At 33.1% G+C, this 20,169-nt stretch overlaps 1 protein-coding gene across 1 annotated transcript in view; it reads left to right on the plus strand.

Moving 5' to 3' along the window:
- Positions 1-10,400: 10,400 nt before the first annotated feature.
- The window catches only part of LOC118199712 (ionotropic receptor 40a-like), a 30,483-nt gene continuing 20,714 nt past the window's right edge, over positions 10,401-20,169 (plus strand). Inside the window, exons 1-4 of the mRNA XM_035371626.2 lie at positions 10,401-10,509; positions 12,879-12,969; positions 16,705-16,863; positions 17,981-18,134. Coding sequence (XP_035227517.2) covers positions 10,421-10,509; positions 12,879-12,969; positions 16,705-16,863; positions 17,981-18,134 — 493 coding nt within the window. The 5' untranslated portion in view covers positions 10,401-10,420. The remainder of the gene's footprint in view (positions 10,510-12,878; positions 12,970-16,704; positions 16,864-17,980; positions 18,135-20,169) is intronic.

Raw genomic sequence — 20,169 nt, forward strand, 5'->3', positions numbered from 1 at the left:
TATTCCATGTTTAGCCGATTTTACTGCTGCATTGCACGGTACTAAAATTTTTAGTCATGTCGACCTGATTAAGGCATACCATCAAATACCAATTAACCCAGCCGACATCCACAAAACCGCCATATGCACACCATTCGGTTTATTCGAAAGTACCCGTATGCAATTCGGCTTATGCAATGCATCCGCGACTTTTCAACGTTTTATAGATGAAGCCACGCGGGATTTAGAAGGCGTTTACGCTTTTGTCGATGACTTGCTCATAGCCTCTAAAGATTCTGAGGAACACTGCAGGCATTTGAAAGCTTTATTTTCCAAACTTCAGGAATATGGACTTTGCATAAATGTTTCAAAATGCACCTTTGGTCAAACTTCTATTGATTTCTTAGGTTTTCACCTTAGTGAAAACGGAATTGAACCTCTTCCTGACAAAGTCAAATGTATTTTAGATTTTCCTCAACCTACCACTCTCACTCAGCTTCGCCGATTTTTAGGCATGTTTAACTTTTACAGATGTTTCATACCTAAAGCAGCACATATTCTTTCTCCTTTAATAAAATTGTTAGAAGGCTATATTGATAAAAAGAAACCTCGTTCTCGTGTTCAGGATTCATCTCCACAATTAAATTGGAACGAGAATGCTGAACAAGCCTTTATTGCTGCCAAAAATGCCATTGCCCAGGCTACCCTTTTGAGACACCCTATTCCCGGAGCCCAGCTAAGCATCTGGGTAGATGCCTCAGACGTCGCAATAGGCGGCACACTTATGCAGTTGTCTCAACAAACATGGGAACCTATAGCATTTTCTCTATGAAACTCAATAAAAGTCAACAGAAATGGTCCGCGTACGATAGGGAATTATTTTCTATTTATTCTGCAATTAAGAAATTCCGACACATGTTAGAGGGCAGAAATTTTATAATTTATACGGATCAAAAACCGTTAATATACGCTTTTAAACAGAACCCTCATAAATGTTCACCTCAACAATTGCGACATTTAGATTTTATTTCTCAGTACTCTACTGATATTAGGCATGTGCAAGGTTCAAAAAACGTCGTTGCTGACGCTCTTTCAAGAATCGAAATTGATTCCATAACAAAATCTCCATTTTTGGATTTTAAAAAATTTTCGGAAGCTCAAAGGCATGATCCGGAGGTACAAGACCTTCTCAAAAACAACACATCATCTTTGAAACTGGAATTTAAACCGTGCCAATATTCTGATGGTAATATTCTTTGTGACATATCAACAGACATTCCTCGTCCATTTGTTCCGAATTCCTTTCGCAGACTCATCTTTAATCATCTGCATAATCTGTCACATCCAGGAATTGCAGCTACTACGAAGCTTATTTGTTCTCGATATGTATGGCCCGATATGAAACGTCATATCAAAAATTGGGTGAAATCCTGTGAATCTTGCCAAAAATCGAAAATTACTAGGCATACTAAAGCACCACTGGGCACATTCTCTCTTCCTGATGCACGTTTTTCAGAAATCCATATGGATATCGTCGGACCGTTACCTCCATCAGAAGGCAATGTGTACCTTTTGACTCTAATAGATAGATTCTCCAGATGGCCTGAAGCCATTCCCATCCCGGATATGAAAACGGAAACCATTTGCAGAGCCATCTTCAACTGTTGGATATCTCGTTTTGGCTGCCCATCGATCATAACAACAGACCAAGGTTCTCAAATGAGATCCGCACTTTTTGCAGAATTCACGCGCATTTTGGGTACGAACAGAATCACAACAACAGCCTATCATCCAATGTCAAACGGCATTGTTGAACGATTTCATCGACATTTAAAATCTTCTCTCAAGGCTCACGAGACCAATAACTGGACTGAAACACTACCAGTTGTTATGCTTGGTATTCGGACAGCCGTAAAGGAAGATCTACAGTCATCTTGTGCTGAACTGGTGTACGGCACAACTCTCAAGCTGCCTAGTGATATGATAACGTCATCTAAGATATCTCCGTATGACACACAATTTATCACGAATCTTCGGCATAGAATGCAACAGTTGAATCCAATAGCAACATCTGCACATTGCCAAGAAAAATGTTACGTAAGTGCTACCTTAAAGTCGTGTACGCATGTATACTTACGTGTCGATCGAGTAAAGCCACCTCTGTGCCAACCATATACAGGTCCGCATAAAGTCCTTTCTAGAACAGACAAAACTTTCACAATTGATGTTAACGGTCTGAAATCTACTGTGTCTATAGACCGTGTGAAACCAGCCTATTTGCTTTCGGACTCTAATTTGCCTGAACTGAAAACAAATAAAGACTTAAAGACAGTTCAGCAGAATAAATCTGCAAACGAACTCTCTAAGACACAAACTGTCACCAGATCGGGAAGACATGTTTACTTCCCTAAGAAACTTGCTTCTTACATAACAATTTAAAACATTTTTTTTAAATTCATATCTTAACATATTTCTTGTTATTTCATGTTTATTATATGTGTCAATACCTTGTTATATATTGAATTTCATTTTGATCTATTCTAATTTTGTAATCATGTAAAAATACCCGACAGTACGGATACTCTGAGATAATTTCATAACCTATGTCGTTCCTTTGAATAGCCATTAAAGGAACTGGGGGGAAACTCTGTGGTGATGGCGATAAGGAGCGCGCCTTGCGCCCTCCGATAAGTGTGGCAACCCTAGAGGAGAAGTTTCTTACGAGTAGCGAGCAGAGCGAAACAGGCAGGCTGTCTGGGAGTATGCGCGATGTTCCTAAATAAAGCTTAATTTTTATTGTGCACTATGTCTTGTTAATATTTATATTAATGCAGTAAGAACATAATCTGTGATATGGAATTCGAGGATTGGTGGTAAAAACATAACCGGAAATCTCCATAAAATAAAACATGTCATAGTAAATTTGACAATGACTCTTTTTATCATATTTGTTTCAACGATACACTCATTGATCAATATATCTAAAACTGGACCCTGTTAGATATATTCAAGACTTCCAAAATTTCATCTTTGTATCACAAAATGTAAATCACTTCTGCTCAATTTAAAAAAAAAAAATAATAATAAAAAAAAAAATAAATAAAAAAGCGAATTAAAATTCGCCAGTTCTATGCGAAATTAGCGTGGCACATAGACACTTAAGTATATTTTATAATTCAGCATTTTTAATGGTCGACTTCTTCCTGTACTGTATGCGCTGTAAGTTTTAATTTCATTCTAAATATATGTTGCAACTTATATTTGTATTAAACGCCTCCAGTTTAAAGCCTAACACAATTTTAAAATTTACAGCTACGATTAGGCTATTAATTTAAAAATTAACCCCCTCCACTTGAATTCAAAGTATAGAACAGGAAACTGTGCACTTAAAGTAAACTGATAAAAAAGTGCCAGATGATAAAGGTAATTTATAACGAACATTTCATCATAAATTATCGCTAGATTTATGCGCTTATTTAACAAAGAAAACATTTCACTAGATCGTTTGCTGTTGAGAATACCAATTTCGCTTGCTGAAAATCCATCTATGTTTTTTTTTTTTTTTTTTTTTGGGGGGGGGGGAGGTCCGTCTTCTCCCTAAAAAGTCTGGTTAATTCGAATTTTGCATTACTCAATCATCCCCTCCTCTACCTCGCTACCTTCAGCGTTTAATTTGGGCTTTTGAAGCTCGATAGTGTTTTGAAATTATATTCAAGCTCAGTTATAATATTACAGAGATGTTAGGAGCTTAATAGTTCTAAAATCTTTTCTAATATATTTTCAGCTCAAAGGGCGTTAGCACAGAAGGGCTATTAATTTCGTTTTGGCATTTTGCGTTGGTTCACGATAAATCTCGGTTCACTTTTCAAACGGTTGCCACCAAATATTACAGCTCTGTATTATATTTAAAAAATTAAATAATGAAGAATCGACATAAATGTAAGTATGTTTCTCGCACTGCGACAAAACAACGGTACCTAGAGCCATCAAAGTTTGAATAACGTACATTTCCACCCGAATATGGGCATCTGGAAGCCCAAGTTTGGAATTTGAAATTTGCTTTATTACCGATTTCATAATTTGTGAAAAATTTTCGATTAACAAACTCAACGATTTCAAAGCGAGCAATGGCAAATGGCAATACTATAAGGGCTACACTGTAAAAAGAGAAAAAAAAAATCTCCAGCGCGCGAGACTTTGTATCGGAAATTCTAAAGATAGGCTCATTTTAAAATTATTTTGCGATATTGCTGTTGAGCTGAATTTTATGCTTTAAGTGCGAAGAGCATGATATTTAATAAATAAAAATAACATGCAAAACGTTAAAAAAAAAAAAATTTACTTTTTTTTTTTACTTTTCTTTTTTGTAATCTTTGTGCAGTGTTTTTTAAATAAACGTCGTAATTTTTTTAAAAGGTACAGATGCAAAATGCATTGACATGTATAATGCCGATTTTCTGTTCTTTAATTCAAATGGAGTTTGCTACTTATGGTACCCGTTCGTCCTCTTATTGATAACAAAGTAGTACCTAAATTTTCCTATTTAAATGCATTTAATGCATACGAACAGCTTTTTGCGAACACGCTTTAATCATAATAAATGGCACTTAGTATCTGATATCACTGAAGCCTTCAACTTAGTTATTATTGTATAAAACTCTGCATTAATGTTGGAGATGATAACACATTGATGCATAAAATCGACTGATACGGTAATGGTCCTCTTCCTGTATCGATTTGAAAGCTGTTTGCTAATTTATTAATTTTATTCCATTATGTCATTCGACATAAGCACGGAAGAACTATATGTTCCAAATGTGTTTTGAAATCCAACTGAATTGTAGGATTAGGATATTTGTTACAATCTTTGTATTTTGAATATTTTGGATCATAACCTTTTACCGAAATATTTTATCTCTGTAATCGTTTTAAATCAAGTATTAAAAGTTGTTCAGAAAAATTAATTCTCATACAAAACAAAATTTCTATATGTATTAATCGATAAAAAATTAAATAATAAATACAAACGTCTTCTTGATCATCCGTTGTTTCCATTCTTTTATTTGGATCCTAAACCTGTACATCTGATATATAAGTTGTTCTTCTGATCTATTCTAATTAAAAGGTAAGTATTATAGTCAGTTATATTTTAGGGTTTGTTATTCAGCTTTTGTAAACATTCGCAAATTATACGTAATATATTGTTAGCCTAGAAGGGCTATTAATGTGAATGTGTGATGAATGTGAAATGTGATTTAATATTGTTTAATTTTAATGCGTTGTTTCACTTTTCATTAAATTCTGTTTGCCGTTCTGCAAAATGTAAGATATTTATCTTTTAAATTTAATCTGCCTTCTATTGATGAACAAGCTAAGCTATATAAAAGCAATAGATGCAGCTCTTAGGAATATTATTTTTTTTTTACTTTTGAATCCGATTCAGCTAAATAAAAATGCATTAGTTTCATGATATGACTAATTAAAAACATTAAATATATTTATAGAATTACATTATGCATTTTTTTACTTTTCAGATGTATAGAAGATAACATTCTTACATTAGTCTAAAGGTATGTTCATCTAGTATCCTATAAAATGATTCGCTATTCCCCATGTATCATCGCTATTGATAACCTTTGCTGATAAACCGCTTTAAAAGAGCCGTTTCAAGCAAATGTTAAAATCTAAACCATTTCAATTTTTCGAAAAAAACATTTTATCAAACTTGCTAACCTTTACCGAATAATAATAAAAAAAAACCCTCTCATTTTTTCTAGAGTTTTGTATTTACCTGAAAATAAAACCCCCTTTTTTGCTATATTTTTGTTCTAAAATTTGGGAGAGTTTTATAATCAGGCACTTTGTTAAGTGAAATTTTAGAATAAGAGGAGGATGCTTAGTTATCATATGCATAGAATAATATCACCGTTTAAATATTAAATAAATCAAACAGATAAACGACTATATAAATGCATACATATTGCTGATTATATTAGCCACATCTAGCTGCTAAGTGATTTCAGTTTAGTTTGCATCCAAAATACTGATAGATAGGAATATACCGGAAACAACAAGGAAGCTACGAATTGTTCTTCCTTGTTCTAAGCAAAGTAAAATTTATCTTACAGTCCGATTATTAGTCCAAAGAGGCTTTGTCCCTGAAGAACTATTGTTTTCGTTTTGCGATTTTGCATTGAATCACTATAAATGTCCATTTCACTTTTCAAACTGTTGCCGCCAAATGTTAGAGTCCTGCATTATATTTGAAGAAATTCCATAATGAAAAATCTGCATAAATGTATGTCTATTTCTCGCATTGTGATAAAACAACGGTACATAGAGCCATCGAATTTTGAATGACTTAATCCTCCTACGAATATGGGCATGTAGAAGCCCAAATTTGAAATTTGGAATTTGTTTTATTATCGATTTCATATTTTGTAAAACTTTAACGAATTTTTGAGTAAAAACTCAACGATTTGAAAGCGAGCAATGGCAACAAACAATCTACAGGTGGAGGAAAAAAAAAAAAAAAAAAAAAAAAACACCTTTTTTATCTCCAGCGCGCGGAACTGTGTATTGGAAATTTTAAAGATAGGCTCATTTTAAAATTGTTTTGCGACATTGCTATTGAACTGAAATTTATGTTTCAAGTGCGAAGAAAATGATTTTTAATAAATAAAGGTAACACGAAAAATGTTAAAAAAACTCCCCTTTGGGCGTTATTTAAAATCTGAAAATTTTCAGTTTAAAAAAAAAAATTTTTTTTCATATTATTTTAGTTTCTTAATAATTTTAAATAACAGTAAAAAGTAATGTTGTTGTTAAAGTAAATAAGTGTATTTAAGGCCGTCTTAACGTATGGGACCGCTAGGTTACCTTACATGCTTAGGGGCTGCATATTAATCCATTTACATTTAATCTTTTGTGAGTGGTTGTTGGAGTATGCCCAACAGACTGGGTTGCCTAGGTTTCCATAGCAATGTTAAGACGGCACTGTATGTATTCATTGCATGTAGCTTATGATATTTTTTGTTTTTTTATATTAGGAATTATGCAGCATTTGAAAGTAGTAGCAGTTAATGTAAGTATTTATTCTAAAAAGTTTCAGTTATTTGATTTAAATCAGTATTTACTGGTATAGATTTCTCAGTAATGTTTCTGCTTGAAAGTTCGGTTCATTTCCAGCAGAATTCAAGTCTGTTCCGAAACAACTATTCATTTTTAAATGAATTCAGATCTGTTCGATAACAATTATTCATTTTCAAATGAATTCATTTTTAAATCTGCATATTAATCGCTAATGTATTTGTAATTTGAATGTAGTATGCCAGATTCTGGGTCACATATATTTACTGCGGTTAAGATCAAGAAGTAGTGCCTAACATTGGCCTAGGCCTTGGGCATCGTATAGGTGAGAATACGAATTTGCTCAGCTTCCTCTCATTTTTGGTAAAGGACAGATCCTAAGGTCTGCTATCTCTCTTTTACACTTTTACTACAGACTTTTCAAGAGGACTTTCAGCTGGACAGTAATTTTTATGTGCCTCCATACCGCAAACATACTCTGCACTTATTCATGCCTTCTTTTCATTCGAATTTGGGCTCAGGTCTACTGCATCCAATTCGCTTAACACCATCCCATTTAGGCTACTACGTGGGAGGATGTGTTTGCGTGTCTATGGTCAAAAATTCCTAGTTACGATGAACGCATCTAGTCGCATCAGTCTGTTACAGAAAATAGCCGGAATCGGTTATGAGCTTTAAATATCCAGTAGGTTGGAACAACATGTCAAATAAACGAAAGTCCCCTAGATTCAAATTCAGCAGAAAGCCCAAGTTGCTACCGTGGCGTAGAATCGAGGTGGAACTTCTTGGCGAAGTTAGAAATCCTTCACAGAGTCTTTGCATTTGTTTGCACAGTTATATGGAGGGTGCAACGGACTAAATGATTATTTAATTTAGTCCCGTTAAATTATACGCACTTTAGTTCATATGTCCAGAGTGTTTGGTGATTGGGCAAATTTCTGCAAAATCTGCCTAGCCACACAAAAGATGAAAACGTTAGATTCAAGCTCCAGCCTTATACAAGTTTTGGTGTGTGTTGGTGTTGGTGTATTTAATTATGGCAAAGCACACGAGGGCTATCTGCCTAAAGGGAGGGATGCCTTTCGTGGAGGACTTTCTAAGGGAAACTGGCTCGTATACACGTTACACATGGGGAAAACCACGAAAACGCCCATGCAGCCAGCCCGTTCGCGGGATTCGAACCTCAGACCGAACTACCAGTGTTCAGCGTCTTTACCACTCGGCCGCTGGTGGGCTGCTATACAAGTTTTGGAAACTGGAACACACTTAATCAAGGATGATGGAAAGTCCAACATTTTTGTGTACTCTTTTCAAATGCGGAAACCTTCTTTTTATGATATCACAGTTTTATTTAAATAAGTAATTTATTTTAATTGAAATGCAAGAGTAAATACCAAAGTAGAATTATAAATTAGACAAAAAAGCAATCATATAGATTGTCTTCGGTTTTGTAGCTATTGTGAACTTCAAGCGTATGAAATGGGCATGCAAATTTATGCAACGCATTTCTCGGTAACCTCTTTAAAATTATCTCTAATCATTTTTCTCGCTTGTGGATGCATTGGAATGTTTTTATTTATCAGAGTAATTTGGGAAAGAATTGATTTTGTTTTAATTCAGTAATTGTATTGCATGCATTTCACATTTTTTTTGAGTCTCTCAGTATAGTAATCTTGGTGTTTTTTTTTACGATACGGAGATATTTACTGTTAACGATAATCATTTGGCTGAGAGAAGTTTTACTACGACCATAGGAGCTTCGATTTCCGAAATCTTGAGTAAAAATCATGTTAGAGACCATTTTTTTGCACGGGAAGAAACAATTCACAAAGAATATACAAGAAGTTTTGCTTGAAGGATAGACGGTGAAAGTAGTAGCAGTTAATGTAAGTATTAGTGAGCTCGATGTTTCATAAAGACATATTGAGCAGACTTCTGAATATAATTTAGGGCTTTAGACTTGAAAACGCCTAATCGAAAAGCTTTATGATGTTCGATAATACGCCATCATGCATTTCAATAATCATGCATTTCAATTCTCAATAGGAAGCAGGAAAAAAAAAATATATAATCATCTTCTTTTGCTGACTTAAGATTACTTCCTCTTCTCTAAACTTAAGGCTAACCACAAAAGTTATTATTTTAACTTGTTGACTTTCATGTTTTAGTCTCTCCGCTATTTTTCGAAGGGGTTGTAAGAGTTAAAAGGATAGTGTTTTGGATGGTCTTGTCCACTCGGCCACTGATGGACACTATTAATCAAAAATAACTTTCCAAACTTAAGATCAGAAACTTCGATTTTATAAATCTCGAGTAAAAATCATGTTAGACCATGTTAGACACCTTTTTTTTTTTTTTTTTTTTTTTTTTTTTTTTTCATGTGAAGAAATAGTTCCAAAGAATTCATAAAACGTTTTGCCTGAAGGGCAGATGGTGAGCTCTGTATATTATAAGGACATAATGAACAGACTTCTGAAGATAACTGAAGGCGTTTTATCTGAAAAAGTCTAATCGAAAAGGTTTCTGATGTCCGATAATACGCCGCCTTGCAATTCACGTCTCGCCAAGCAGCAAAGAAAAGTGTCATCCTCTTCCTTTAGCATCTGAAGATTACTTTCTCCTCCCTAAAATTAAACCTAACCAGAAACATTATTGACCTCCGCGTTTTGGTATCTCCCCTTCTTTCCGACATTGCTGTAAGGATTAAACGACGGTGTGATCAGTGATCTTGCCCATTCGGCCACTGGTGGACACTAGTAATCAAAAATAACTTTTCAAAATTCAGATTATCAAGAATAATACATCTCACGTGAACAGAAATCAAGTGCAATAATAATTATAGATAGTTCTACAGCTAAAATTGTAGCGATAACTAATTGTAGATAGTCCTATCATAGAATATCCTACTACAGATATTGCTAATTAAACTGACGAGTATGAAAGACCGTGTTGACTGTTGTTTACGAGTACGTTCATCCAGGGTAGTTAACTGATTAATAATACTGAGGAATTAATTAATTAATAATGTTCAGAAAACCTTAACCGTAAAATTCTCGAAAAGAAGTTCAGTAAGCTCTATTCAGCAGCTGCATGAACTTCCCAACCGTTGTGTAAACTATACTAATTATACCTTAAGCAAAAACGTACGAATGTTGATTACTTCAGTTTTCGATTTTGTTCGAAATTACTCGTAAAATTTTGTAGACACTGAGCATAATGAGTAGTAACAGACGTGTAAATTATGAATTTGAATATGATTTTACTTTAGATTCAAGTTTGTGTTTTTACTATTTTATAAATTTTTCTGAATATGCTTATAAGTCTTTCATTTAAGACTACCCCACTTTTTGAAATGAAGAAAAGAGAAGATGGTACTCTTGAAGCAACAGGCGGAGCTGACCAACTCATACTTAAAGTATTATCTGATTATCTTCCTTTCAGGTATGATTTCATACTAAAAAATTCTGTAGAGTCTCTTTACATTCCGTTTCCATTTTTGTTAGAATCAAAGATATGTGTGGATTTGTCAATGATTTGTCAATGTTTCAATGTCACTGACTTTTTTATTTTTATATATTTTCCACTTTGCAACAGACTTTCGATCTTTCGTATATTAAGATTATAAATCTGTTTGGATCAATATGTAAAAGTCATTCTTATCTCAAATTTGCTTAGTATTGTTGTTTAGGACTGTTACGCAGTTCATTAAAAAATGTATCCAAACTGCTCAATAAATGTCGCGTAAAGATTTAGAAAAATTTCTGTATTAAAAATTATCTAGTCATTTGCATGAGATGTAAATATTAAACGGTAGTTAATGCTTAAAATAAAATTTTGTTTAAAAACATTTAGCGATACATTAAAGCAGAAGACTCGTAAAATATCTAAAATTAATACAAACATAATTTATTTAGTAGCCAGGTTTTTATGAAACAGCGATGTAGAGCCATGTATTTGATGCAGATCAGGCATGTCAAATTCAGTACCTCAAGTAGACCAAATAGTCATCAGTGTACAATAGTGCAGGCCACAAGAGGGAAAAGAGGCTACTTTGATACTTAACGGTGTATTTAAAAAGTGAATAACTATAACTATAAGTGAATAACTAAATTTAATTTAGTACTGTAATTCTTTCAAGAATAAAAGGAATATTAGGAAATACTGGTATTAGATGACTACCTATTGCTTCGTTCCCGACACCTGACATATTTCTCCTGCAATCACCTTTCGGATGTTTGGAGACATGTTGCTCGCACTCCCTCAGACTTCCTTCAGACTCAGACTCCACTATCGACTCCAGAATTCAGATGAATGTATATTAATCTGGAACTCACTAGGGATTTGAACCTTTTAACAAAAAGAGTAAAGTTGCTCACATTGATAATCAATTACCGACCATGAAAATCACGTAGGAAGCAAATTCGTAACTTTTTGGGAGCCGTGCATGCAAGATTTCGTAAAAATTCTTGCATGTATATGTACGTGTATATACGCCTTATATACTATATATAGTATATGTACGTGTATATACGCCTTATATACTATATATAGTACTTATATACTATATATATATTCACTTATAGTTATACTTATATACTATATATAGTACTTATATACTATATATAGTATATAAGGTTATCAAGTTACATGTGTATATGTAAGGAAAATAAGAATAATTATTAGTTGTGGTGGAGTGAAGATTTTGACGAAGAGAGATTTCTGTCAGTCGTGTGTGAAGGTGTTTCCGGTAGTGAGATATTTAAAACATATAGTTGACATCTTTGAAATCCCGGATGTAAATAATACTATATATATGTAAATAACACTATGTAAATATTCTTATACCGAATTATGATTATTGTGCTCATGAAAACAGAAAATGGCCGAAGGCCGTGAACACTCCCAGATTTTCCTAGCCACACTTCTCTGGTAGCAGTTAGGAGTAGTTTATAGTTTCTGTCAGTTCTATGCCATCTTCAATTGATGAAGTTAGGAGGAGAGTTTCAACCTGGAACTCATGATATGACTTTTGAATTCTATTATCATTATACACATCTTCAACCTGCTGGTATGTATTACAAACTCACAAGTGTTAGAAAACCTTCAACACTGTTACACCGGGCTAGCTAATTCGCGCGGATACCAGATAATTGCGAATCTTTGTGCCTGAACCGATGATCGGGTAGTAATGGCATAACTGCGTTATAGAAGAATTAATGATTTAGCTGACAGACGTGCCGTGAGTTAATACATTTCTTTTTTAACATTCTTGAAAGATATTTTTTCCACCTCACTTTATTATAGCAGGGAATAAGCACATCAGGATTTATCTATGAAGTACTATATTTCTGAAATAATAAAGGAAATCAACCAGGACCTACGAAGTACTAAACTAGTATGCCAATTTTTTTTTCATTTTAATGAATGATCAGAAATATGAGCGACTCAATGTAGCTAATCTCCATGTATTTTACGGTCGTCCATGTATTTTACTGTGAGATAAACCATGGTTTTATTTGTAAACATTAAAAAACTGTAGTAAAGAAAATAACGTTATTAGACTGTAGAGTTTATGTATTAAAACGACATTATTAATAAAAATTTTAATATCTGTCTCACTCATAAAATTAAAAAACAAATACTCATTGCGAGACTGAAAATGTTATCTTTCTCTTATTTGATAAACAGACACTTTAAGAAAAGGCAAAAGAATGTAACTTATAATTTTTAAAGTATCTTTTTCTTGTAGGAACTGAAAATGTATACCGTTTTAATATTTATGTTCACTTAATCACGTTATTGTATTTCAGCTATGATCTTATAAACCGTGAAGATTATTTATGGGGAAATTTGGACGACACCGGAAACTGGACGGGAATGATCGGCATGATGTGTAGGAAAGTATGTGTAACACATTTATAGCAACTCAAATGCAAATAAAACAGCAATTTTTGTTTGGATTTTACTAATTTTATAATTATGTAAAACTGTAAAAGTTATATATTTATATCATTAATTATGTCACAGAGAGAGAACCAGAGATTCGGTATTTTATTAATAAATGAAAATTAGTTAAATCTTGAGAATAATGCCTTTTTATTTATGTGTATTTTCGAAAACTGATTGCTTGTTTCTGTGTTCGCTCGTCTTTTTAAACACTTCTAGTTCATTTGCATAATCAGAATCATTTCTTATAAATGAATCTGCAAGAGTTAATTTCTTACTTTTAGGTATTCTAACTTTCTTTTGCTATGTGATGTACTAAGATTGGTATCATTTGCTATGTGATATACTAAGTTTGGTATTCGTTAGAAGCATAAAATACTGAGTTTGGTCTTCTTTGGTAGCATAAACTAAATCTGAATTCCTAGCAGGTTTAGAGCGAATTATTGCCGTGCCAGAAAATAACTTCAGGACCTAAGAAGGTTTAAAAGTAAACCTTTTTATTCAGTCAGAACTTGAACTTAAAGTACGTTTCTTACTTACAAAGCAATTGTAAAGATATAACTTCAAGTAACAGTCAAATTCAAATTTTAAACTAAGTCTAGTAGCCAAAGGCTACATTATTGATTCAACGCGAAGTTGGTTCAAACTTCTCACCAGCGTAACAATTAAATATCGCCAACTATAATGCAAAGCCGAACCATTATAATCTTATCAGAGCTGGCGAAACTTAGTAACGCGGCCTCGAGAGGCAGAAACATGCTCTGTCTTACAATCCAAAAACCTCACCTTAAATTCTCTCCAACTAAACTGATTTGCATTCTCGTAGGGAAACAAAACGGAGAAGTGACGTAAAGATCTAAATCATAATAACTGGTTAGATTAGCATAATGGAACCTTGCAAAGTTTATAACATATTTTATGTTAATTAACTAATTATTATGTTTAAACCTTTATTATATCTGCTCCTTTCCATAGTTCTCACCAAAATGCAAATTAGTTGTTTGTGTACTTAAGCTGAGGGCTTGAAGGTTTGGGTTCTTGAAGAGGGAGTTCTGGCAGCCGCGTATTGCTGTTACCTACTATCGCCAGCTCTACCAAAGCTGTATTCCAACTTTAGCGACTTTACGACCGGGGTGCGTAAGCATATGCCCTGAACAAGTGGTCAGCTTGTCGCAGGAGTCCCAGTGTTTAATCCCCAAGTGAACTTAGTACTCATAGCGGTAGCGACTTGTTATCCAAAATTTAGAATACGCGCTGTTAAGTATCTTTATGAAGCCATTAGGTTTTTAAGTGCTGGAGAAGTGAAAAATGAGCAATGCTCTCGCTAGGACTCGCACCTGGACTTCTCGAATATGCGCTGAGTGTGCTACCGTTACACAGCGGAAGCATGCTGGGAAGAGAGAGAAAATATCTTATATACTCCCCCTTTTAAATGGTGACTAGGGATTAAGGGGCACAATCGCCAAATCCTGATGGTGACGAATTATCATCCACCACCTTTTTCTTAGTTTGGGCGCCGCCACTGTAAAGTCATTAGTTTTTTTTTTTTTTTTTTTTTTTTTTTTTTTTTTTTTTTTTTTAAATTCTAGAGACGTGAAAAATGAGAAATGCCCTAGCCAGGACTCGAACCTGGACCTCTCGAATAAGCGCCGAGCCTACTACCGTTACAACGAATGCATGCTGGAAGGACGGAGAAAATGCCTTACGTCTTGAGCCTGCTTAAGTGGTCTATTTTATGGGCAGTCTCCGGCAACGTTACCTACTTTTGAATTTTAACATTATCTTATGTTAATTTAAATTCACGCAAGTAACGGAAATGCATCTGTGTACAAGAGAAACCTTTCTGTTCATTTTAAGACTTAAAACGATTATTTTAACCTTCTTTAGAGTTTGTGATTTGTTTCAGACTAACCGATAACTCGCTATCAGTCTAGTAGGATATGCAAGATTTTGATATAAGCTGCTTCAGACTTTATTAGAAGCAAGACGATTCTGCCAAAAGCTCTAATTCTGAAATTTCAAAATTTCAACTTAAATATACAAAAGAATTAATTTGCATTCTGGCGAGAACTACGGAAAGAAGAATTTATAGTAAAGGTTCAACTCATAATAACTGGTTAATTAACATAAAATCTTTCTTGTTGTTAAGTTCTTTGCTTGCAGAATTTGATTTGATGCTAGAGCTGTGAGGTAAAAGGGAAAGAAAAGCTTTTATTACAGAAAACTTCAAGCGATTTAGTTTTTTACTATTCAAAAGTCATAATTACATTTAGTTAATGTCATACGATTACAAGAAAACTTGTATTATATGAATGTATGAAGATTATACTACGGAAGATTTTAATCTGTTGAAATGGTCGCCTTGGGTAGTTTGACTGTTGTTGATATTTAACACCTTTTTTTTCTTATGAAAATTATGTTTTGAACATAATTAAAAATTATATATGGCTTTTAGAAATGGTTATCTTATAAGGTATTTTTCCCGCCATTCTAGCGTGCCTTCGTGGTGTAGTGGTTCTGAACACTAGGCCGGTATTCCAGAGGTCCGTGGTTCGATTCCCGGCGAGGACGGATTGCTCATTTTTCATCTTGCCTGCTTCCAAAAAAACCTAATGTTTGAGTAACACATCAGGCATAGTATTTTCTTGCTTTGGTTGAAAAATATAGTGATGGTTCAAAGTTCCTCTGTCAGCAGATTGGAGGGTGTGTTTGATTTCAAACTCGAATCATGAGATTTTGAAACTTTGAAAGTGACTCATGATGAAACATACGCATATGAATATTGTGTATATCCGTAACAGATAATCGTATTTCACATCAAATGTTTTATAATATAGACTACTCTATGAATTCAGAGTCTTATATTACATACGACAATCGTGCACTCAAAATGCTTGTATGTACATAATTCCTTTGTAACTTAATGTTTATTGTACCTCTGATTACATGATTTTATATGCCAAACGTTCTGTTGTTTTATTAAAGAACTTTACAAAATGATTTTTGGAATCAAGTTTTGAATATCACTGTTGCGACCTCAGAATATTCATTTCATGTAAAACAGGTGAAGAATAACGAAGATATTAATATATCATAGAGTTTTATAATACTAACATATCATAAAGTTCTAATTAAATTTCTTAATTCAGCCTAGCTCTAATTTAATTTCTTAATCATTTGCTATAAATAGATGAGAAAAATTGTGTGCTTTTTAAAGATTTTATAACTAAATTTTCAAGAGAGGTTATAGTTGATCGCTTTGGAAACATGAGGATTTATACATTCTCTAATTCTTCCCCCCCCGAAAAAAAAAACTGTAGCATGTTTCCGAAATTTCATAACGTAAAAAAGTGAAATTTATGTTTTAATGAAATATTAAGCTTTTTTATTGATCATACTGGAATATATTAACAAGTGATATTGAACTTGATATGTAGTAGCAAAGAAAAATGTCAAAGTGCTTCCTCGACGCAAAAGAAATGTTGCTGCCACAAAGTTATTACAATAGGAAAACAAGGAAATCGGCATCATTTTTGTATTCCTTCGTAACTCGTTGGCTGAAAACTGTAAGCGAATTCTTAAAACTAAAATGTCTCCAGAAGAGTTTATATAGCATTCTAGTGCTTAAATATTATATTATGAAATTCATATTAGTGTTAATTTATACTTATGCTTTATTCCCAACTATAGGAAATGGATATGGCGCTAGGATGGGTTGCAACAACGTATGCTCGTCACCAAGTGGTTGACTTTTCATTTCCTTACCTTGTGGATGCAAATATCTTCGTCACTGCTTCTCCCCAACTTCTGCAGAAGGATTTCGCTTTTGTTGACCCTTTTCAAACCATGGTGAGCATATTTCTTTGAATTAATGAAGTTTCGGAGTTTTTCAAATAAGAATTTCAGTAAAATATATATATATATATAGATAGAGAGAATATTCCTCAGCCTCAGCTATTTTATACGTGAGAAGTCTTTTGCTTAAGGACAACGCGGAAAAAACAACGCACCAGGAAAATGTCATCATTCACAACTCCGTGGGAGAAAAGACAAGAAGAAAGTATCGCACTTCTAAAATATCATGGTAGAAAATAAAGCGGTGACAAAAACATCGCAGTTTTAAAACATCTCATACAAATTTCGCGGGAAAAAAAAAACACCTACTCTGACTGAAAAATGTTGTTTAAGTGAATATTCGTGAAACGGTTTATGAATACAAGAATCAACAAGCAATATTTTTACCTTTATTTTTCATATATTTTATATCAACTGATGAATTTTTGAAAAACATAGCAAGGAAGGAAAAGGCAACAAGGAAACTTTAGCATAAAAAATTTGGAAATTAATAAAAATTAATACTACGAATAGCAGTTAATAGAATTTTAAGCGTGCGTACCTTCCTTTTTTAGTCTCTTTTATGCTATAACTTTTCATGAAAATTTACTAATATGTCTTAAAAGATGTTAATTAAATAATGACTTTTGATAGTCAGAAATTTAAGTTTAAAATTACATTGACTACTATATGTAGCATTCAGTTTTAGTAATTTCCAGCTTCTGAATGCTTAAGTTTTCTTCTTACAGTCGGAAAATGCATGTTTGCGATGTTATTATATCATGCAATGATTTGTAAGTGCTTTATTTTTTATTTATATTTTTTATGAAGATATTTTAAAACTGCGAAGTTTCTGCATTGCTTAATTTTCTAGCACGATGCTTTATATAGCAATGTTTTAGAACTGCAATTTTTCTCCAGCTTTCTTTTCTCCCACGATGTTTTGTACGGTGATGTTTTCCCCCTTACGTTAATTTTGTTTTCTTCCGCTATGTTTTTGGCTGACATCGGTCTTTTGATGCTTAGCAAGACATGTGAGCATAAAATATATTAGAATTGTGTAAGCTATTTGTAATATAAACTTAAATCTGTGCTACCAATTGTTCATATAAAGACACATCAATTCTTTCAGGTGTGGGCCTTGCTGTTATTTTCGATACCTCTCTCGTCCATTACATTGACATTACTGACTGAGTACGGTGTACTGTCAAATCGGAAGGAAAGAAATTTCTGGAAAACCTGGTTGAAAGAAACAAAAACACTTCTTATAATGTTTTTAAGCCAAGGTTTGTTTCTAAAATATGATTTAAGACTATTGTTTCTGTATATAATGTGTTGTATGATCATAATAAAAATCTTGTAATAATTTAATTGGAAAATAAGAACATTAAATTTCGAAATAAGAGTTTGTATCTGCTTTTGATCGAAATTAAAACTGCAAAACTAAAGAAATGGTAATTGAGATTACACTTCACTTTTGCTGTTTTTGTTAAGTTTTAATTGAATAATTACATGCTCGAGAGCAATCCGCTCTTTTAGCCATTTTAACGCTATCACACTGGCTTAAATTTTTCTTTCTTTTTAAAAAAATATAGGCATGTGTGTTTTCGAGTACTTGGATTTGTACTCTTTAGATTAACGTACGTATAACTTCAGCGATTAGCAACCGTTTTGTTAGTAAAAATGCAATAACAATTTTAAGAACCATCGAGGGCGCGTAGTTTAATTACAAAAAATATTAAGATAGCTTTCTAATTACAATCGTGTAGTAATAAATAAACAGAATATATTCTCAAATATGTATATTTATTCATGTTATTGTATTTATTCATGCATGTTTTGAGATGGGAGGAAAGGGGACATATCTGAAATGCATCTCCAGCCCTGCAGGCGCTACGTTGTCAAATCCTACTGTAAATTTTTTATCAGTTATTCGGATTAGACCCACTTTTGAAACCCATCGAGTCGGAGAAGAATTTTTTTCCACAATTCTGTCTCGAGTCCGAGAAGCCATTTTCCTTATAATTTTCAATTTATTGTGGGACATTTTTAAGGCTGTTTGACGTAATTAATGAAGCTCACGTTATATTTATCTTCAGAATATTCCTAAAGTATTTTCTGTCTAATTTATATCATGATTTTGTATTTTCTACTATAAATTTCTTTAAGAAAAAATCTATCTTTGAAATAACATATTTCTGTATTTTAACGTGCCATTTATGACGTACTGTTACGGTGTTCGTTGTTGGAATCTATATTTTATGAGAAACGTCTCTTTTAAAAATTATCAAACATTTGATTTTATTTTTAAATAGAAATAAATACTATTTAATCTTAACTTGAAGACATGAAATAAAATGCACCGGAGACGTCTGTTAACGAGATAGATCACCTCGAAATATCAGCTTTCAGCCTCAGTTTCTGGGCACAGAGTCCACGAATTGTTTATTTTCCCCTCGAAATATAATCGTCCACATTTTCTGTAATATAGAATATTTTTTTAAATAATAAATATTTCGCCCTCGTATCGTAGACTTGTTTTCATTGTTACTCAGAAATAATACAGTGGGATCGTATAAGATGACTAAAGAAGCCAAATCATGAGTCAATGAAATGAGTAATCCCTTTTTGGAACCAGCAGTATGAAACAGCCGGTTCAAAGGCAGGAAGCGGTGCATGGTGCACGCCCGCAGGCAGATTGCGGATGAGCTCGCACGCCGAAGTGCAGCTAACTGATAAGGATGAGCTTTTTATGATTGTTAATTTAGTTGATATGATGGCTTCGCGATTTGATGATTTGATAAGAGATTATCTTTTATTGATTTTTCAGCGGTATTTAGATTTAATTTTAAGATTTTGTTTAGCCTTTTTTTTTTTTTTTTTTTTTTTTCCGTATTCCAGCTCCGTGTTTTTTATTACATATGTAATGGTTAATTCCTATGTACCCTCAGCAATATTCGCTGTTATGTACGAATTTAATTACTGGTTTGATAGGCATTCATTTTAGAGCCAAAATTTTAATTTAATTGTGGCTTTATAGTCTTTATGAACTTCTAATTTTAAAGTATTTCTTATATTTTCCATTTATAACAGCATATTTATTTTCCTTAATCTCAATTACATCACTAATTTTAATTGTTTATTTCATTTTACACAGAACGTTTTTCATACTTTTTAACCAACATGCTTCTAATTTTGATTTATTTCTCATATTTCTTGATCGTATATGTAACCTTTACTTTATTTTAAATGTAATTTTTAACTTCTACGTTTTAATCTTTATAATTTTTAACATAATCTGAAATTTAACTAACTTGTATG

The sequence above is a fragment of the Stegodyphus dumicola genome, chromosome 10, assembly GCF_044657685.1.
Source record: "Stegodyphus dumicola isolate Sdum_Otavi_A_Nest chromosome 10, ASM4465768v1".
NCBI classification, from domain to species: Eukaryota; Metazoa; Arthropoda; class Arachnida; order Araneae; family Eresidae; genus Stegodyphus; species Stegodyphus dumicola.